Source organism: Halichondria panicea, chromosome 14 (assembly GCF_963675165.1).
Source record: "Halichondria panicea chromosome 14, odHalPani1.1, whole genome shotgun sequence".
NCBI lineage: Eukaryota > Metazoa > Porifera > Demospongiae > Suberitida > Halichondriidae > Halichondria > Halichondria panicea.
In genome coordinates this window covers 624307-644678 of record NC_087390.1, presented here as the reverse complement: position 1 = coordinate 644678, position 20372 = coordinate 624307, and the positions used below count along the sequence as shown (strand labels likewise).

General features: G+C 40.2%; 3 protein-coding genes across 10 annotated transcripts in view; 2 read left to right on the top strand and 1 right to left on the bottom strand.

Moving 5' to 3' along the window:
* The first annotated feature begins 3652 nt into the window (after positions 1-3652).
* On the top strand, positions 3653-9420 carry LOC135347246 (uncharacterized). Its single transcript, XM_064545133.1, has 6 exons — positions 3653-3991; positions 4695-4883; positions 4941-5099; positions 5218-5493; positions 5734-5799; positions 6017-9420. The coding sequence occupies exons 1-6, from the start codon at positions 3799-3801 to the stop codon at positions 9181-9183; spliced, it is 4050 nt and encodes a 1349-aa protein (XP_064401203.1). The 5' UTR covers positions 3653-3798; the 3' UTR covers positions 9184-9420.
* LOC135347275 (probable serine carboxypeptidase CPVL) overlaps positions 9358-20372 on the bottom strand; it is a 34178-nt gene continuing 23163 nt past the window's right edge. For 7 of the 8 annotated variants that reach the window (XM_064545197.1, XM_064545200.1, XM_064545201.1 and 4 more), the window contains 4 exons: positions 11526-11672; positions 11115-11217; positions 10232-10344; positions 9358-9641 (listed from right to left, as the gene is read on the bottom strand). In XM_064545197.1, coding sequence (XP_064401267.1) covers positions 9591-9641; positions 10232-10344; positions 11115-11217; positions 11526-11657 — 399 coding nt within the window. In that variant the 5' untranslated portion in view covers positions 11658-11672 and the 3' untranslated portion in view covers positions 9358-9590. Of the gene's footprint in view, positions 9642-10231; positions 10345-11114; positions 11218-11525; positions 11673-13973; positions 14116-20372 lie in introns of those variants that run through there. The other variant, XM_064545205.1, reaches the window with a different exon arrangement.
* LOC135347249 (NLR family CARD domain-containing protein 3-like) lies at positions 14335-19675 on the top strand. The gene is made up of 6 exons (XM_064545140.1): positions 14335-14527; positions 14948-15145; positions 15196-15351; positions 15481-15756; positions 16013-16078; positions 16312-19675. Exons 1-6 carry the CDS (start codon positions 14335-14337, stop codon positions 19449-19451), a joined length of 4029 nt encoding a protein of 1342 aa, XP_064401210.1. The 3' UTR covers positions 19452-19675.

The window sequence follows — 20372 nt, the reverse complement described above, 5'->3', positions numbered from 1 at the left end:
TTGTCCATGAGTACTGACAACCAGTCCCTCACTGTGTCCATAATGTCCTGAGGGTCAAATGAACAACACAATGACCCATCCTGCTAATACATATACCCATCACATCAACTACAATTGTGCGTATGTACAACACCAATGTTGACAAAATGCACACGCAGGGAAGCTCTAAACAAGACAATAATAAAACGGAATTATCCACACACCATAACGGGAGGAGAGGAGATTGTATCACTACTGAGGCCATTATGTATCAGTACTTTATTGCACTCTCGTTTCCAAGGGCCATTTCCACGTCTTCAGACTGAAAGCCATAGCTGAGACTGCCGACGTGAATGGCTCGTCTGATGTCAGTGGTGTTGATGAAGGGAACGTAGTAGTTAAAATCAGGGGAGGCTGGACGAATAAGAAATATTGAATGTGAAGAACTGTCTTAAATAATCAATTTGCATGACCAAAATGTCAGCAATTGCCCTCTACAGTTCTTATACTGTAACTAAATTAAATGCAGTGAAACTTGTCTATTGTGGTCAGCCTATAATCAGGCACCCTTTACAATACAGCCAGGTTAACAAGCTTCAGAGTCTCCATAGCATGTGTTTGAACCAGACCACCTCTTTATTATAGCCACTGTTGGTCTGCCCTTGCAAGGGGTGACAGCTATAGATTGGTTTCCTTACACAAGTATACACACAGGGAGAAACCAATCACCCCAGGGCATGACATTTCAACAACACCCTACAATACTTAAGTCAGTGTTTCCCCCAGTGTACAGTTCAAACAGGGTGGCAGGCTAGACTATGGCTTGGGGGAGGGGCAGCATGTATTACTGCTAATCTTTCTTGCCATTATTTGCCATGCACACAGCAGCTTCTCAATGTCCTCTAACACAGTACATGACCACAATAGAGATAATTGTATAGTCCAGGACTTCCCCCACACAACTTAACTTGTACAGATTCCCAAATTCAATTAGCTACTCAAACAAGAGCCCTTTAACCAAACACTGGTTAAGTATGTACCAACATAAGATAAATAATACAGTAGAATGTTCAGTACACTACGTATAGGTAAAAAGAGTATATACCACTCCAAACAGGACTGTATACTTCTATCCAACACTTTCTGACATACTCTATCAACATACGTGTACCTAGCGAGGTCCTGAGAATGTTGTAGTAGTTGGTGGATCCAGTGATGTTGTACAAGTACGTAGGATACGGTATCAGATCTCCGTTGAGCAGAGCATCAAAAATCTGCAACAGTCGGCACAAACATGTTATACCTACTTTGAGAATGTGAAATGGATTTTGAATGCTGAGCTTCTGTGAATTGGCCACCGAATAAACCGTAACAGCTGCGTTGAGTAATAGCTTAGACAAGCACACAGCTGGCTACAATGTTCACTAACTGCTAGGTACTGAACCCTGGTGGACGAGAGCGGGTACGTGATGCACATACATTGTAGTTAGTCAGTGGCTTCAGTAGTTGGTTCCTGTACAGGTACTGAGTACTAGAGTTGCCTCTGTGACTAGAGTTCTGATGCTGTGTATAGTGTGTGTACCTTGAAGCCATCGTAAAACCGTTCAGCTTTGATGTACTGCACAGCCGTGTTGGTCCTTGAATAAATGTAAGCGGCTTGGTTTTCTCGTCAGCCATTCTAAACTGGAACACAAGGTCAGCGTACGCATTCATCATCACTTGCGTCCGTCCCTGTATGTGTGTGTGTGTGTGTGTGGGTGGGTGGGTGTCTTATCTGTATAAATGTAGGTTGCTTGGTTGAGGTGATTTTATGATAATAAACCTCAGGAATTGCCTAGAGGTTTTGTGGTGGTGATGGGAGTGTTGGGAATGGGGAACAGGCATTAAATAGATGTGGTGTGTGTGTGTGTGTGTGTGTGTGTGTGTGTGTGTGTGTGTGAGGGGTAGCAGCAGAAATAAGAATTGCTTTTTTATCTCTCAAATATGAAAGGTCTCTTTCTAAGCTTTCAGAAAATCAGAAAAGCGTTGAAATTGGATACCCGGAATTTAAGTTATGGCAGATGAAAGAGTCCCCGAACCATTGAATAAACGGAGGGGGGTTGTAGTTAAACATACATGTATCTTTCAACAGCCATAACTTCAGTACTGGTGATCCAATGTCAATATTTTTATGATTTTCTGAAAGCGTACAAAGAGACCTTTCAAATTATGTGTTTAAATCCAAACTTTCATTGGGGCCGTAATTTGTCATTTTTCGCCTTTGGACCATGTATTGTCCATGGTATTGCCAAATTGGTAAAAATTTTTATCTCTTAAATATAAACTTTGATGACACTATTTGAAAGGTATATTTCTAAGCTTTCAAGAAATCATAAAAGTGTTGAAATTGGATCCACAGAATTCAAGTTATGGCAGCTGAAAGAGTCCCCAAACCATTGGGGAGCTATTACACTTTGGTGCCCTTAGTGACTTTTGCTACAGTAGATTTTGTCTATAATTATAAGCAAGCAACTCCATTAACCTGGGCTGTAATAATTATAGAGGGTGTCCTAGTGGTTAGTGTACACACATAATACACTTGACTCTGCCTGAGTGTCCTACTAATAACCTGATGGCCTTGAGTTGGATGTTGTTACTGATCCTCTCCAGTACTGCCTCCCCAGACACAGTGTCTATGATGAGCACACACTCTTTAGTGACAGGCTTCTTGGTCCTCTGAACTGGGCCACACCATCAGTCCACTCAGCCTGTGTGGAAGTGGAGGGGGGCAGAATGATTGTAGTTATAGTCAAACCTGTCTATTGTAGTCACCCTCTATAATACAGCCACTCAACATCTCCATAGCATATAATTATGTGTTTGGACCTGACTGTGTTAGGAGGCCACCTCTCTATTGGCAAACACGCCTTACAATAAAATAGATGATTGGAGAGCTCATAATTGTAACTACACAACTACATGTACTTGCTTATTAAGTTGGCTCCTCCCTAGAAACCTACTAATAGATCTAGCTCAGTTGCTGTGAGATAGCAAATAGTGTGTGATATGATGCTGGGCTAGTTGTACAGTACCCCAGTGTACCACCATGGTGACTGCTCACTTCCCTAGATACAACCTCCAGGGTATGGAGGAAGTGATTGTAGCTAAGCTACAGTTATCCCCTCACCTGTACTACTGGTAGTTGTACGTTCACTTCATTATCAGCCACTCGCAGTTTACCAGGCTTTGTGGGATCCACTGACAGAGGCTTGAAGTCATCTGATACAGTGGCCATCAATGTCAGTCACTAAATGATTCGGTAAAATTCGGCTGAAAAAATACATTTATTAGACATTATATTAATACTAAAGGGGTGGAGACACGCCACTACAGTCTTCCTACCTGGTTTATATAATCCTTCACTGAAGGAGATGAACTCTATGTATGCATGGCGATAATTATGATTTTTTTTTAGTATGGTAGAAATCGGAGAAACTGTGACTCACATTTGATGGTGTGATAGGCGTTCTCCCTGGGGAAGGTGAAGCTCTTGCCCAATTTGACTCGATATTCCTCACCCAGTTTCACTGGGAGCAGTTCAGTGCAGTAGAAGCAACTTCAGCCATAGAACCGAGGCCAAATTTGTTACATACGGTAAAGATCGTTATTGAAACAATTGAATGAATAACGTTGCAAAAAAACGGGGGAGGTTTTGTGGTCAAAAGAGCATGCACAAGATTCTCTAGCTCTGACTGACATTAAATCTGCACTAAAGAAGTAAGCTTCAACCACAACATTAAATCTTGGAGCTGGCACAGTTGGTCTATTCCTGACAGAACCATGAAGATGACATCTCAGAGACAAGCCCGTTATCTCTCAATTGATCTGGACGATGATGTTACCCTGGATTTCCATAAACCTAGTTGGCAGCTCAGAGCCTGCCTTGCCTCTGTGTTGATCACCCCTGTCGTCTACCAACTCTACCTCATTGTGGTCACCATCAGATACATACTCTTCTTACAAACTTTTTCCTGTAAGTCAGTGAAGCATACTCGCCAATAATTGCATAACATTTCTTGTCATAGAGTAGAGGCAGAACCAATTATGAGAAGTGCTTCAGCTATTCTTAATAGTCTTATTAATAATTTAACTCTAGTATTTTTTTCCAAAAGAAATTTTGAGTTGTATGCTTGTGTTGACAGAGATTCCACAACAGTTTGTTAATTGACCAAATTTAAGTGTGGGTGCCAAGTAAAATTCATTAGGTATTAATGTTAAAACTGTATATTGGCAGAATAATCACTATAATTATTTTATTATCAGATAATTATTATGTTAGAACAGCCAATTAGGGTTTAAATTAATTACTAGCAATGGTGTCAGTAATACCCCCCTGTCTCAATACCCAAACCACTTTAAACACTAAATACTAGCATTAGCTGTAAACAAAGCACTGTCACTAATTTGTTTGCTTATATGCAAAGCCTATTGACCATAATTATAGTAGTTAGTGAACAGGCTATTTAGCTGATTACTGCAAGTCAGACATTAACTACATTAATTGTAGAGGTCTCATAATACTCCCTTGTACTCTACTCATATTACGGGCTACAATTACACTTAAAAGGAAACAGCCGTTAGTGTATTGCTTAATTGGTATTCACGGAATCTCATGACCCATTACCAATTGTAATGTCACAGCACATGAATATCATTATTTATGTAACTCTACACAGCTCCCCCACGTCCTGCTTGCCCTGTGGTTGACTTGAGTTGGACCGGAGTGTTTCCTTGTGAGCTGGGATGGAGGGGGAGTGCACTGGCCGTTCTCATTCTGTCAGCTGTGCTTATCACCTGCTACTCACTCATCACTGCCTGCTTGGTGAGATGGAACCCTCGGAAACAATGGAACTCAACCACATCAGGTAATCAATTATATATTTACTGCCACAATAATTATAAACATCACTTTTACTTTTTAGTTTTTGATACTCAAGAAAAGCCGACCAAGTTCCAAGTGAGAGTTCAGAGCACTAATCGACTGATGTTGCCCCCCACTCTCAGTCTGTGTATACTGTTACTGATATTCCGCTTACTGTTACAGTCAGGAGATGTTGAAGCAAACCCTGGACCAACGTTTAGTAAGCCGTCTAAACCATGTGTATGTATATAATTATTAATACAAGTTGCTCATCACAGAACATATACGAACCACGTGTATAACATTGTGTACTTATTATTTGCTTGTAATTTTTGTAGCCTCAATTCTGACTCTCGGTGATTTGAATCTTGCTTATAAGAACTTGATAAAAGCTGCTGGAGACTGGTTCGACCTGGGACTTGATCTGGGATTAGATCCTGGGACCCTCAAAGATATAAAAGATGAGTATCGCAGGAACAAGGATTGTCTACGTGAAATGATATCTGCTCGCCTGAAGACTGGCCCTCTCACCTATTCTGACATATGTCAGAGTCTCAGAGCACCAACAGTTGATCGGAATGATGTCGCTGAGGCTATAGAGAAGGCATGTACAGGTATAAATAGTCATGAGGCTAACCTTGACCAGCATTTCTATGCAGTATACCGCAGCCTAAAGCCGGGAACGTAACTTAGATATGTAGGACAATTGTGAGGCTACTAGCAATATAGACCACACTATAAGCATTTCTATGAATAGTCAACAGCACTTAACTATGTGAATGGATAGTCCACCTCGTCACGAACACTTATATTATCTTTATGTATACTTCAGTCAATTGTATATATAATTATAGCAGATGACGATACTTCACCTGGGCCATCTAAGAAGAAATTGTCCACACCGACTCCTGGACCAACCAGTGAGTTAGCTAATCGGTAGTTTGTGTGAGTGGTGATAGAGTAAAGGACACATCTCAAGGATTGCTGTATTTGTTCATGTAAGACTCTAGAAGTTTGGGGGTGGAAGCGCAGTCCTATTTGTTGTATTTCTCACAGTTTACTTAGTTTGGAGGGCCCATTATTGAAGATTCCACTGTATTGTTACCTTCACTTCATGATTATTCTTTTATACTGTAGAACCCAAGTCAGATAATCGTTCTACCATCCAACCAGATGAAGCAATAGGAATTTATCGATCATACTTAACTAGTATTTACGATACAAGATCTCTCCCTGCTGATGACAAATATCCTCTCCAGTGTGTTAAGCATTTTGTTAACCTAGAATGTGCGAATGTAAGTAAACATTTATCAAGAAAGGAAATTGAAGAATCCTGGTCAGAAATAGTTAAAGGCGAGCTGGATGGATTTCCTAGAGAGTCAATCACAATGGACCAGATAGCTTCCAAAGTAGAGGGGAAATTCTCTAAACTAGTTGTGATTAAGGGGGCTCCTGGAGGAGGTAAGACAACTTTGTCATGGGAACTGTGCAGACGATGGGCTAATGGTGAAGTTTGGACAGATTACTCCCTCGTTGTATTGCTCCGACTTCGAGATGGGAATGTTCAGGAAGCTGTAAATTTAGTTGATCTATTTCAATATGAAGATACACAAACTTCCAGATGTATTGATTGTATTATCCGAAGGAATCATGGGCAGGGCATACTTTTCATTTTGGAAGGCCTGGATGAGTTGCCACCATCCCTTAGACAAAAAGATTCAATTTTTATGAAACTAATAACCGGACATCTTCTGCCAGCTAGTACTGTGCTTGTTACCACTAGGCCTTGGGCGGTATGTGATCTACCTCTTACTTGTAGCTCAAGAATTGATCAGTTTATCGAAATTTTAGGTTTTTCTTCCGAAGAAATTCAGGAGTATATTGATCTAGTTATCAAAGATGGGGCTCCACCAGGACTACGTGAATACATTAACTCTAATCCACGTATTTCTAGTTCAATGTATAACCCTCTTTATGCCAGAATTGTAGTTGAAGTTTACAGAGAATGCCATGACGAAAGCAATAGCATCTTTCCTAACACAACAACCGAACTATACACAGCCTATTCTCGAGTTTTGATTATAAGATACTTACATAAGAATCCAGCGTATTTAGAGAGTGATTGGAGTGGTGAGCTGAGCGAGTTACCTTCGTCACTTCAGGTACATTTTGATAAGCTCTGCTATATTGCGTACAACGGAATAACAAAAGAAAAACAGCAGTTGGTTTTTTTCAAGAAAGACGTGGTTGATACTAACACACTCGGATTCATGAACAGTGTACATCCTTTATATAAATCCATAATGAAAAACAACAGTTCTCCATCTTACAATTTCCTTCATCTAACACTTCAAGAGTTCCTCGCTGCATTTTACGTCTGGAAAAATAACACCCCACACGAGCAATTTATTTTGTTTGAAACAAAGGCCTATGATGGATCATACAAGATGATTCTATTGTTTTTAGCTGGATTGACTAAACTGAATGACCTATGGACACAGTGTGTACTTCCAACTCCTTATGTGTACTATGAGGAAGGATCGTCAAAAGCCGAGAGAATGTGTGATTTATCAAGTTATCAAATTCTGTGGATCTATGAAAGCCAAAATGTGCAAGCCATGAAGGACTTGTATTGTAATGTGCTGTATGAACTACCGATATACGATTTAGAAACTGATCACTTTGCACTTGGTTATGTTGTAGCTTCTGCTCATTTAAAGGTAACTGTAATGGACATGTTCGAGTTTAATAAAAGTAATGTGGATAAATCGATGATATTAGCAGGAATGAACAAAGCGTTGTCTTCTTTTAGTGTAAGGCATCTGATAATGTCTACCACATTCAGAATTCAATCTGCTTGGCATACACTCATTGATAGTATATTACCAGAATTAGAAAGCGTCAGTATCAGTAGTAAAAGATCAGGAGGTAGTGACGATGAACTTGATGGGCCTGAGGTTTCATGTGCATTAAAAATATTTGACACTATACAGCTATCTCCAAACTTAAGTGTTGTAGAGCTAGATTTTGGCCACTCAAGAGACACTGTGATACGAATACTTGATATTTTGAAGCCAAAACACTGCTTGAAAGTTTTGAAATGTGCTCAAGTATCGCCAGCTGATGAAAAATTGCTGTCTGACTTCATTGCACATTCTAGTATTGAAATGTTGGTGATACATTTGGTACAAGCGCCTTCTATGGGTGACTCACCCATCACAGATACTGAACATTGGTGTATTTCAATTGGATTGAACGTGACTGAGTTAAAAAGGATTAACACAAAAATCTTGCCACATTTACTGTCTGAACATTCATTTACCAATAACGAAGAAAAAACAACGTTTTCAACAGATGATGTGGTGTCTGCTTTTACAAACTTAATTTCAATATTAAGCCACTGGAAACTAAGCTTACAATATCTGCGATGCTCTTCCCAACTTCACTTAACTCCCGCACAATCTGAGCAGCTTTTTAGGACTCTACTCAATTGTCCGATACTTAAAGAACTCGATATCCAAAGTACAATAGAGGGCCAATTTGAATATTTCTATACCTCCCAGCACTTGCAATCACTAACTTTGGATTGTCCTGATAATGCCTGTGAAGTTTTACGTTCTCTTAAAGACAATCGATTACATTCCATTAAAATCCTTGAACTTGCATGTAACTTTGACTGTGATTTTGATGAAGCTATTGGTGAGTATCTACAGACTGACACATCTCTAGAAGAATTGACACTGCATTATATTGATTTGAAAAGTAGCCGGAGTCATTTATGGCAGGGACTGCAAGTTAACACATGTCTAACTAAGCTAACTATTTCACCTCATAATAATAATTACATAGTTCATACTTATAGTAGGAACTCAGATTTTAATCTCGGAACGCTTGAACTGGCCCAAATGTTTCAACTTAATACAACTCCACAATTCATTGAACTTACGTTTTGTATACAGTTGCTAGGGGATCTACTACCTGTTTTGGAAGCATTGAGAGAAAACAATACAGTTAAACACCTGACACTCTGTCTGTATGTGCCACCATTACAAGATTATACACCTTACACTGTTACCACTGAAGAGGCTAAAGCTGTGGGAAATGTGTTAGCCAAGAACAGGGCTCTAGAGGTGTTTCACCTCAATGCTGAGATCACCGACTACTCCCCAATTGTCAGGGGGCTGTTGGAAAACAAAACACTGAAAGAATTCGGCACTTCTAGTAATGCAAAAAAGAACATTGTCACATGTCCCGAGTACGTTGATGTCAGACGAAGAATTGTGTTTATTCATGCAGTTATATGAATGATTTCTGTTTTATGTTATGGTCTAGTTTGTATACTAAATCTTATAAGTCTTCCCAATCGGTGGCTATCTTTCTTATACATGTACAGTATATTTTTGTGTACCATTGGGCAGAGAGTATAAACTCTATACAATAATTATACACTCCATAATTATTTATGTCTCTAATAGCAATTGTTTTTGATCGTTTCGTTGATTTGGTAATTAAAATCTTCTCTTCAAACATATTAAAATAATGACACGACTATAATTATAAATTTCATTTTTATCCTTATACTTGAAGCATGATCATTTCCAGACAACATAATTATAATAGGCTATTGCATGTTCACAAAGTTCTGGATGAGGTTGAGTGCTCTCTCCGGCTGGTCAAACGGGAAAATGTGCCCACCCCCTCTCACGACCACCTACATAAACTTGTTCACTGTCCTCACATACCCGGCAACATCATCTCCTATCTGTGAAGGGAGAAATGTGTGTGTGGGGGTTAGGGTTAACCAGAACATAACAAAATTAGAAACCTTTAATGTGTGTGTGTGTGTGGGGGGGGAGTGGGGGGAGGGTGAGAACAAGAATATGTGTGTGTGGGGGGGGGTGAGAACAAGAAATGTGTGTGTGGGGGGGGGGTGAGAACAAGAATATGTGTGTGTGTGGGGGGGAGGTAAGAACAAAAATGTGTGTGTGGGGGGGGTGAGAACAAGAAATGTGTGTGTGGGGGGGTAAGAACAAGAATATGTGTGTGTGTGGGGGGGAGGTAAGAACAAAAATGTGTGTGTGTGGGGGGGGAGGTAAAAACAAGAAATTTGTGTGTGTGGGGGGGAAACAAGAAATGTGTGTGTGTGTGGGGGGGTGAGAACAAGAAATGTGTGTGTGTGGGGGGGGGATGAGAACAAGAAATGTGTGTGTGTGTGGGGGGGATGAGAACAAGAAATGTGTGTGTGTGTGGGGTAGGAACAAGAAATGTGTGTGTGTGTGGGGGGGGGGGTGAGAACAAGAAATGTGTGTGTGTGGGGGGGGGGGAGGTAAGAACATATACAAAACTAGCAACCTTTAATCTGTCCACCTCAGCGTGATAGCCATTGCTGAGACTGCCGACGTGAATGGCTCGTCTGATGTCAGTGGTGTTGATAAAGGGAACGTAGTAGTTAAAATCAGGGGAGGCTGGACGAATAAGAAATATTGCATGTGAAGAACTGTCTTAAATAATCAATTTGCATGACCAAAATGTCAGCAATTGCCCTCTACAGTTCTTATACTGTAACTAAATTAAATGCAGTGAAACTTGTCTATTGTGGTCAGCCTATAATCAGGCACCCTTTACAATACAGCCAGGTTAACAAGCTTCAGAGTCTCCATAGCATGTGTTTGAACCAGACCACCTCTTTATTATAGCCACTGTTGGTCTGCCCTTGCAAGGGGTGACAGCTATATAGATTGGTTTCCTTACACAAGTATACACACAGGGAGAAACCAATCACCCCAGGGCATGACATTTCAACAACACCCTACAATACTTAAGTCAGTGTTTCCCCCAGTGTACAGTTCAAACAGGGTGGCAGGCTAGACTATGGCTTGAGGGAGGGGCAGCATGTATTACTGCTAATCTTTCTTGCCATTATTTGCCATGCACACAGCTTCTCAATGTCCTCTAACACAGTACATGACCACTATAGAGATAATTGTATAGTCCAGGACTTCCCCAAATTCAATCCATACACACAACTTAACTTGTACAGATTCCCAAATTCAATTAGCTACTCAAACAAGAGCCCTTTAACCAAACACTGGTTAAGTATGTACCAACATAAGATAAATAATACAGTAGAATGTTCAGTACACTACGTATAGGTAAAAAGAGTATATACCACTCCAAACAGGACTGTATACTTCTATCCAACACTTTCTGACATACTCTATCAACATACGTGTACCTAGCGAGGTCCTGAGAATATTGTAGTAGTTGGTGGATCCAGTGATGTTGTACAAGTACGTAGGATACGGTATCAGATCTCCGTTGAGCAGACCATCAAAAATCTGCAACAGTCGGCACAAACATGTTATACCTACTTTGAGAATGTGAAATGGATTTTGGATGCTGAGCTTCTGTGAATTGGCCACCGAATAAACCGTAACAGCTGCGTTGAGTAATAGCTTAGACAAGCACAGAGCTGGCTACAATGTTCACTAACTGCTAGGTACTGAACCCTGGTGGACGAGAGGGGGTGCGTGATGCACATACATTGTAGTTAGTCAGTGGCTTCAGTAGTTGGTTCCTGTACAGGTGCTGAGTACTAGAGTTGCCTCTGTGACTAGAGTTCTGATGCTGTGTATAGTGTGTGTACCTTGAAGCCATCGTAAAACCATTCAGCTTTGATGTACTGCACAGCCGTGTTGGTCCTTGAATAAATGTAAGCGGCTTGGTTCTCGTCAGCCATTCCAAACTGGAACACAAGGTCAGCGTACGCATTCATCATCACTTGCGTCCGTCCCTGTGTGTGTGTGTGTGTGTGTGTGTGTGTGGGTGGGTGGGTGTCTTATCTGTAGGTTGCTTGGTTGAGGTGATTTTATGATAATAAACCTCAGGAATTGTCTAGAGGTTTTGTGGTGGTGATGGGAGTGTGTGTGTGTGTGTGTGTGTGTGTGTGTTTGTGCGGGTGTGTGTGTGTGCGTGTGTGTGTGTGTGTGAGAGGTAGCAGCAGAAATAAGAATTGCTTTTTTATCTCTCAAATATGAAAGGTTGCTTTCAGAAAGTCAGAAAAGCGTTGAAATTGGATACCTGGAATTCAATTTATGGCAGATGAAAGAGTCCCCGAACCATTGAATAAACGGAGGGGGGTTATAGTTAAACATACATGTATCTTTCAACAGCCATAACTTCAGTACGTTAAGTTTAACTAGAGCACTAAGTGCTAACCCTCGGCTGTTCACATAATCAGAATTAAGGGTATTATGTAAGCAGGCTAAGCAGCAAGTAACGTACGAGAGCAATTAAAGTCTAGAGGCTGAAAGTTTTGAGAATGGAGTTTAGTAGTGTACTGGACTAGGATCACAGCAAAGTCAGCAAAGAAGCCTAGAGTCTCAGTATAGCTCGTGTGGGGTATGCTCTGGGGCTAGGATAATAATTATAAGCAACAACCACAATCACAATTTTAGCTTTCTATTAGCGACCCTGTTCCATTGTTCTTGGTACGGGATCACTTCAGCTGTAAATAAGTAGGGTACCTCAAATAAAGGCCGCGTGTAGTTAGTTAGCTAGCTGCCAACGTGCAAGTTTAAGCTTCTTAGTTTTGCTCGCTTATATTCGACAACGAGGCTTTATATCAAAATCTGCAACTACGTATTAACTTGTTGGGTGAAGGCTATCCATGCTGTAAATGCAGAAGCAGACTCTTGTGCCACACACAAACAAACAAACCAGATGACTACTATACCCGCTGGCCACGGCACAGCCTCAGGTAATTATGCATAGTACTATGATAAAGCTATACAGCTATTTTGAACAGACTGACTGGCACTTACCCTCCCCTTATTGGGATCAGTGTCAAAGTACATGTATGAGGTCTCAAAGGGGAGTATAGCAAACCAAATGAATTTATTCCTAAGTATGTGAATAATGGCCTTGACCTTCTAACACAAGATACGCACTAAAATCTATCTATAATAAGTACGAAAATGTGCCTTCAACGAATCACATCACAATGATTGAGTATAATAGGAAGAAAAATTGCTACTAGGCAATTTTGTTTGGACAGCCCTACTCTTGGTATGCTGGCTTGTAATTGTGCAAGTATACACCAGAAACCACATGTACTACCAAAAGCAATGAATAGATTTGTGGTAAGACTAGATGATGGATGATGACCAATTATCCTCTAGCAAAAGACTGTCTAGATATTGTTGGGTCTAGTACTCAAACTCCCTCTCTTCCCTATTTACCCCTCTCTTTTGGGGGGTAAGCTTCCGCCCCCCGCCCCCTACTAGATGAAACCCTGATTAGTCTGGCGCACACACCCCTTATTGGGATCAGTGTGAATACATTCAAAGTATGAGGTCTCAAAGGGGAGTACAGCAAACCATTATTCCTAAATCTATGAATATAATGGCCCTGACCTTCTGATCTACAACCACACTTTGAACAGACTGGCTGGCACTTACCCTCCCCTTAACCATATTTGCTAGCAATTATACTGTAGGGAAGCACCCTAATATTGATGACTCATACACTCCAAGACTTAGTACTTTCACACCCATACACCCCTCACACCTCACACACCTGTCCTGCAGTACTGTATAGCAGGTAAGTTTCGTGGGGTAAAAATTCGTTCAACTCGAGAAACGGTGGTATTTGTGAGTAAAAATTTTGTTTAGTCTCGTGGCTGCACAGTATTCCTACGTTCCGATAAGCCACGCCTACGTTAAAATTTCGTGGAGGTCAGCCTGCCCACGAAAATAACGAATATTTTACTCCACGAAAATTACCCGCTATACGGTACTCTGCCCATTATGATGTCATTGTTTTACTAAGCATATACGATGTTATCCAAAGCCCCCAGATACCGGGGGATATTAGCGCATGCGCAAGCAGTCGATACCAGGCCCATCAGTGTTGTGTACAAATTCGGCCAAAAAAATACATCTATTAGACATTATACTAAGGCTAAGGGGGTGGAGACACGCCACTACAGTCTTCCTACCATACTGGTTTATATAATCCTTCACTGAAGGAGATTAAATTTATGTATGTATGCATGGCGGTATATCTTTTTAGTACGGTAGAAACTGTGACTCACATTTGATGGTGTGATAGGCGTGCTCCCTGGGGAAGGTGAAGCTCTTGCCCAGTTTGTTGACTCGGTATTCCTGACACAGTTTCACTGGGAGCTGTTCAGTAGAAGCAACTTCAGCCAACAACGAGAGCACCTTCAACCATCTATGCTCCAACCAACTCCAAGCTAAATTGTTGTATACGGTAAAGATCGCAAGAAAGAGTATCTTTGCAAAAAAAGGGGAGGGTCTCGTAGTCAAAAGGTCAAGGCTAAACAAAGATTTATTTGGCATAAAGTCTGCACTGAACGCTACAGAAAAAGCTTCTCAGCAACTATTTGTCTTGACTCTTGGAGCTGCACAGTTGCATGGTCTTCTGACAGAACCATGAAGATGACATCTCAGAGACATGCCCGTTATCTCTCAATTGATCTGGAAGATGATGTTACTCTGGTTTTCCGTAAACCTAGTTGGCAGCTCAGAGCCTGCCTTGCCTCTGTGTTGATCACCCCTGTCCTCTACCAACTCTACCTCATTATGGTCACCATCAGATACATACTCTTCTTACAAACTTTTTCCTGTAAGCCAGTGAAGCATACTCACCAATAATTGCATAACATTTCTTATCATAATTATACACGTTGGTATATATAGAACATAATTATTAATAAGCCACAATATATACTTAAAGGGTCAGTTTTAAATACCGTTATAGAGGGTGATTTTCGTGGAACAAAATATTTTTGATTTTCGTGGTTAAAGGTCTGACCACAAATATTTTATCCATTGCCTATACCTTTGCAAGCTCAACCACGAAAATATTATATTACCTACGAGATGTCTTAATAATTATTGCTGAACCACAAATATTTTGTCCCCTGAAAATTACCCACTATACAGTAGGCATTAGTGCATTCACGGAATCTCGATCATTACCCATAATTGTGATGACACAGCACATGAATATAGTACATGAATATATTTATGTAACTCTACACAGCTCCCCCACGTCCTGCTTGCCCTGTGGTTGACTTGAGTTGGACTGGAGTGTTTCCTTGTGAGCTGGGATGGAGGGGGAGTGCACTGGCCGTTCTCATTCTGTCAGCTGTGCTTATCACCTGCTACTCACTCATCACTGCCTGCTTGGTGAGATGGAACCCTCGGAAACAATGGAACACTCAGTATTGCACCACATCAGGTAATTAAATGAATATTTACTGCCACAATAATTATAAACTTAACTCTTAGTTTTTAATACTCAAGAAAAGCCGATCAAGTTCCAAGACTTAGTGAGAGTTCAGAGCACTAATCGGCCCCCCACTCTCAGTCTGTATATTCTGTTACTGATATTCCGCTTACTGTTGCAGTCAGGAGATGTTGAAGCAAACCCTGGACCAACGTTTAGTAAGCGGTGTCTCAGTCTGTTTATTCATGTATGCTTATATAACATACACATTGCTCATCAGCTATTTTATAGAACATATACATGCACGAACCATGTGTATGACATTGTACTTATCATTTGTTTTGTAGCCTCAATTCTGACTCTCGATGATTTGAATTTTGTTTACAAGAACTTGATAAAAGCTGCTGGTAACTGGTTCGACTTGGGACTTGATCTGGAATTAGGCTTTCACATCCTCAATAATATCAGTGATGAACATCGAGACAATCAAACCTGTCTACGTGACATGATAGCTGCTCGCTTAAAGACTGGCCCTCTCACCTATTCTGACATATGTCAGAGTCTCAGAGCACCAACAGTTGATCGGAATGATGTCGCTGAGGCTATAGAGGAGGCATGTACAGGTATGAATAGTCATGAGGCTAACCTTGACCAGCATTTCTATGGATTAATATCTGTTTCAGTATAACGCAGCTTAAAGCCAGGAACGTTACTTAGATATGTAGGACAATTGTGAAGCTACTAGCAATATAGACCACACTATGAGCATTTCTATGAATAGTCAACAGAGTACTTAACTATGTGAATGGATAACCTCGTCACGAAAACTATAACTATTATCTTTATGTACTTCAGTCAATTGTATATACATAATTATAGCAGATGACGATACTTCACCTGGGCCATCTAAGAAGAAATTGTCCACAGCGACTCCTGGACCAACCAGTGAGTTAGCTAATCGGTAGTTTGTGTGAGTGGTGATAGAGTAAAGGACACATCTCAGGGATTGCTGTAGTTGTTCATGTAAGACTCCGAAAGTTGCAATTGGTTGTGGATATAATTAGTGATAGAGTTATGTAAGAAAGTTTGGGATAGCAGTCGTAATCTTTTTATCTATACACATACTGTACTGAAGATTCTACTGTATTCTTTATCTTTCGCTTTATGTTTATTTTCAGAATCCAAATCCGATAATCATCCCACCATCCAACCAGATGAAGCAATAGGAATTTATCGATCATACTTAACTAGTATTTACGATACAAGATCCCTCCCTGCTGATGACAAATATCCTCTCCAGTGTGTTAAACATTTTGTTAATCTAGAATGTGCGGATGTAAGTAAACATTTATCGAGAAAGGAAATGGAAGAGTCCTGGTCAGAAATAGTTAAAGGCGAGCTGGATACATTTCCTAGACAGAGAATCACAATGGACCAGATAGCTTCCAAAGTAGAGGGCAAATTCTCTAAACTAGTTGTCATTAAAGGGGCTCCTGGAGGAGGTAAGACGACTTTGTCATGGGAACTGTGCAGACGATGGGCTAATGGTGACGTTTGGACAGATTACTCCCTCGTTGTATTGCTCCGACTTCGAGATAAGAATGTTCAGGAAGCTGTAGAATTAGTTGATCTATTTCAATGTGAAAATACTGATGCTTCTAAAAATGTTGTTGCTACTACTATCATACAAAATCATCATGGGCAAGGTATTCTTTTCATTTTGGAAGGCCTAGATGAGTTACCACCATCCCTTAGACAAAAAGATTCTATTTTTATGAAACTAATAACCGGAGACCTTCTTTCTAGTTGTACTGTTCTTGTTACTACTAGACCCTGGGCGGCATGTGATCTACCTGCTACTCAGTGTAGTTCAAGAATTGATCAATTCATTGAAATCTTGGGATTTTCTTCAGAAGAAATTCTTGAGTATATTGATCTAATGATCAAAGATGGGGCTCCACCAGAACTATGTGAATACATTGACTCTAATCCACGTATCTCTAGCGCAATGTATAACCCTCTTCATGCCAGAATTGTAGTTGAAGTTTACAGAGAATGCCACGACGAAAGCAATAGCATCTTTCCTAACACAACAACTGAACTATACACTGCATACTCTCAAGTTTTGATTATAAGATATTTGCATGACAAACCAGAGAGTGATTGGAGTGGTGAGCTAAGTGAGTTACCTTCGTCACTTCAGGTACATTTTGATAAGCTCTGCCAAATTGCGTACAATGGAATAACAAAAGAAAAACAACAGTTGGTTTTCTTTAAACAAGATATTGCTGATGCTAGCACTACACTTGGATTCATGAACAGTGTACATCCTTTGTATAAATCCATAATGAAAAGAAACAGTTCTCCATCTTACAATTTCCTTCATCTAACACTTCAAGAGTTCCTCGCTGCATTTTACGTCTGGAAAAATAAAACCCCACACGAGCAATTTGTTTTGTTTGAAACGAAGGCTAATGATGGATCATACAAGATGATTCTATTGTTTTTAGCTGGATTGACTAAACTGAATGACCCATGGACACAGTGTGTACTTCCAACTCCTTATGTGTACTATGAGGAAGGATCGTTAAAAGCCGAGAGAATGTGTAGATTCTCAAGTGATCAAATTCTGTGGATCTATGAAAGCCAAAATGTGCAAGTCATGAAGGACTTGTATTGTAATGTGCTGTATGAAAAACCAGCATGGTATGAGAAAATTGATCAGTTTGCACTTGGTTATATTGTAGCTTCTGCTCATTTCAAAGTAACTTTAATGAACATGTTCGAGCTTAATGAAATAAGATATGGTGATGTGGATAGATCAATGATGTTAGCAGGGATCAACAAAGTTTTGCCTTCTTTTACTCTAAGTGTAAGGCATCTGAAAATGTCTACCACATTCAAGATTCCATCTGCTTGGCATACACTCACTGATAGGATACTACCAGAATTAGAAAGCGTCACTATCAGTATTATTGACTATATATTTGATGGGCCTGAGGTTCCATGTGTATTAAAAATATTTGACACTATACAGCTATCTCCAAACTTAAGTGTTGTAGAACTAGATTTTGGCATCTCAAGAGACACTGTGATACGAATACTTGATATTTTGAAGCCAAAACGCTGCTTGAAAGTTTTGAAATGTGCTCAAGTATCACCAGCTGATGAAGAGTTGTTGTCTGACTTCATTGCACATTCTAGTATTGAAATGTTGGTGATACATTTGGTACAAGCGCGTTCTATTGGTACCCTACCCATCACAGATACTAAACGTTGGTGTATTTCAATTGGATTGAACGTGACTGAGTTAAAAAGGAACAACACGAAAATCTTGCCACATTTAATGTTTGAAATTTCAATTACCAATGATGGTCCAAGAAGAATGTTTACAAAAAAAGAGTCAAAAACCAAAAACTTAATTTCAATATTAAGCCACTGGAAACTAAGTTTACAATATCTGCGATGCTCTTCCAAACTTCCCTTGACTCCCACACAAAATGAGCAGTTTTTTAGTACTCGACTCGATTTTCCGATACTTAAAGAACTCGATATCCAAAGTAAAATAAAAGAATATTTCTTTACCCACCAGCACTTGCAATCACTAACTTTGTCTTGTCCTGATAATGCCTGTGACGTTTTACGTTCTCTCAAAGACAATCGATTACATTCCATTAAAAGCCTTGAACTTACATGTCACATTGACTACGATTTTGATGAAGCTATTGGTGAGTATCTACAGACTGACACATCTCTAGAGGAATTGACACTGCATTACAGGAATTTCAAAGGTAGCCTGAGTTATTTAATGCAGGGACTGCAAGTTAACACATGTCTAACTAAGCTAACTATTTCATATCATAATGATTTGCAAAGGATATGCAAAGGTTATGATATTGGAACGCTTGAACTGGACCAAATGATTCAACTTAATACAACTCTACAATTCATTGAACTTACGTTTTGTATACAGTTGCCAGGGGATCTACTACCTGTTTTGGAAGCATTGAGAGAAAACAATACAGTTAAACACCTGAAACTCTATCTGCATGTGGCACCATTAAAAGATTTAATACCGTACACTGTTACCACTGAAGAGGCTGAAGCTGTGGGAAATGTGTTAGCCAAGAACAAGACTCTAGAGGTGTTTCACCTCATTGCTGAGATCACCGAGTGCTCCCCAATTGTCAGGGGGCTGTTGAAAAACAAAACACTGAAAGAATTCGGCACTTCTGAGAAGACAAAAAAGAACATTGTCACATGTCCCGAGTACGTTGATGTCAGACGAAGAATTGTGTTTATTCAGTTATATGTATGACTCCTGTTTTATGTTATGGTCTAGTTTGTATACTAAATCTTATAAGTCTTCCCAATCGGTGGCTATCTTTCTTATACATGTACAGTATATTTTTGTGTACCATTGGGCAGAGAGTATAAACTCTATACAATAATTATACACTCCATAATTATTTATGTCTCTAATAGCAATTGTTTTTGATCGTTTCGTTGATTTGGTAATTAAAATCTTCTCTTCAAACAACATATTAAATGACACGACTAGATTTCATTTTTATCCTTATACTTGAAGCATGATCATTTCCAGACAACATAATAATAATAGGCTATTGCATGTTCACAAAGTTCTGGATGAGGTTGAGTGCTCTCTCCGGCTGGTCAAACGGGAGAATGTGCCCACCCCCTCTCACGACCACCTGCATAAACTTGTTCACTGTCCTCACATACCCGGCAACATCATCTCCTATCTGTGAAGGGAGAAATGTGTGTGTGGGGGTTAGGGTTAGGGTTAACCCGAACATAACAAAATTAGAAACCTTTAATCTACTTTAATGTGTGTGTGTGTGTGTGGGGGGGGGGGTGAGAACAAGAATATGTGGGTGTGTGTGGGGTGGGGGTGAGAACAAGAAATGTGTGTGTGTGGGGGGGTAAGAACAAAGAATGTGTAAGAACAAAGGATGTGTGTGTGTGTGTGGGGGGGGTGAGAACAAGAAATGTGTGTGTGCGTGTAGAGGGTGTGAGAACAAGAGATGTGTGTGTGTGTGGGGAGAGGGAGAACAAGAAATGTGTGTGTGTGTGGGGGGGTGAGAACAAGAAATGTGTGTGTGCGTGTAGGGGGTGTGAGAACAAGAGATGTGTGTGTGTGTGGGGGGGTTAGAACAAGAAATGTGTGTGTGTGTGTGTGGGGGGGGTGAGATCGAGAAATGTGTGTGTTTGAGAGATT

Excerpts from the sequence above, each read along its gene's own strand:
- LOC135347246 (XM_064545133.1), top strand. The coding sequence starts at position 3,799 with ATGAAGATGACATCTCAGAGACAAGCCCGTTATCTCTCAATTGATCTG. Across the intron at positions 3,992-4,694 it reads CTTCTTACAAACTTTTTCCT|CTCCCCCACGTCCTGCTTGC; the intron begins GTAAGTCAGTGA and ends AACTCTACACAG. Across the intron at positions 4,884-4,940 it reads ATGGAACTCAACCACATCAG|TTTTTGATACTCAAGAAAAG; the intron begins GTAATCAATTAT and ends TTTACTTTTTAG.
- LOC135347249 (XM_064545140.1), top strand. The coding sequence starts at position 14,335 with ATGAAGATGACATCTCAGAGACATGCCCGTTATCTCTCAATTGATCTG. Across the intron at positions 14,528-14,947 it reads CTTCTTACAAACTTTTTCCT|CTCCCCCACGTCCTGCTTGC; the intron begins GTAAGCCAGTGA and ends AACTCTACACAG. Across the intron at positions 15,352-15,480 it reads AAACCCTGGACCAACGTTTA|CCTCAATTCTGACTCTCGAT; the intron begins GTAAGCGGTGTC and ends TTTGTTTTGTAG.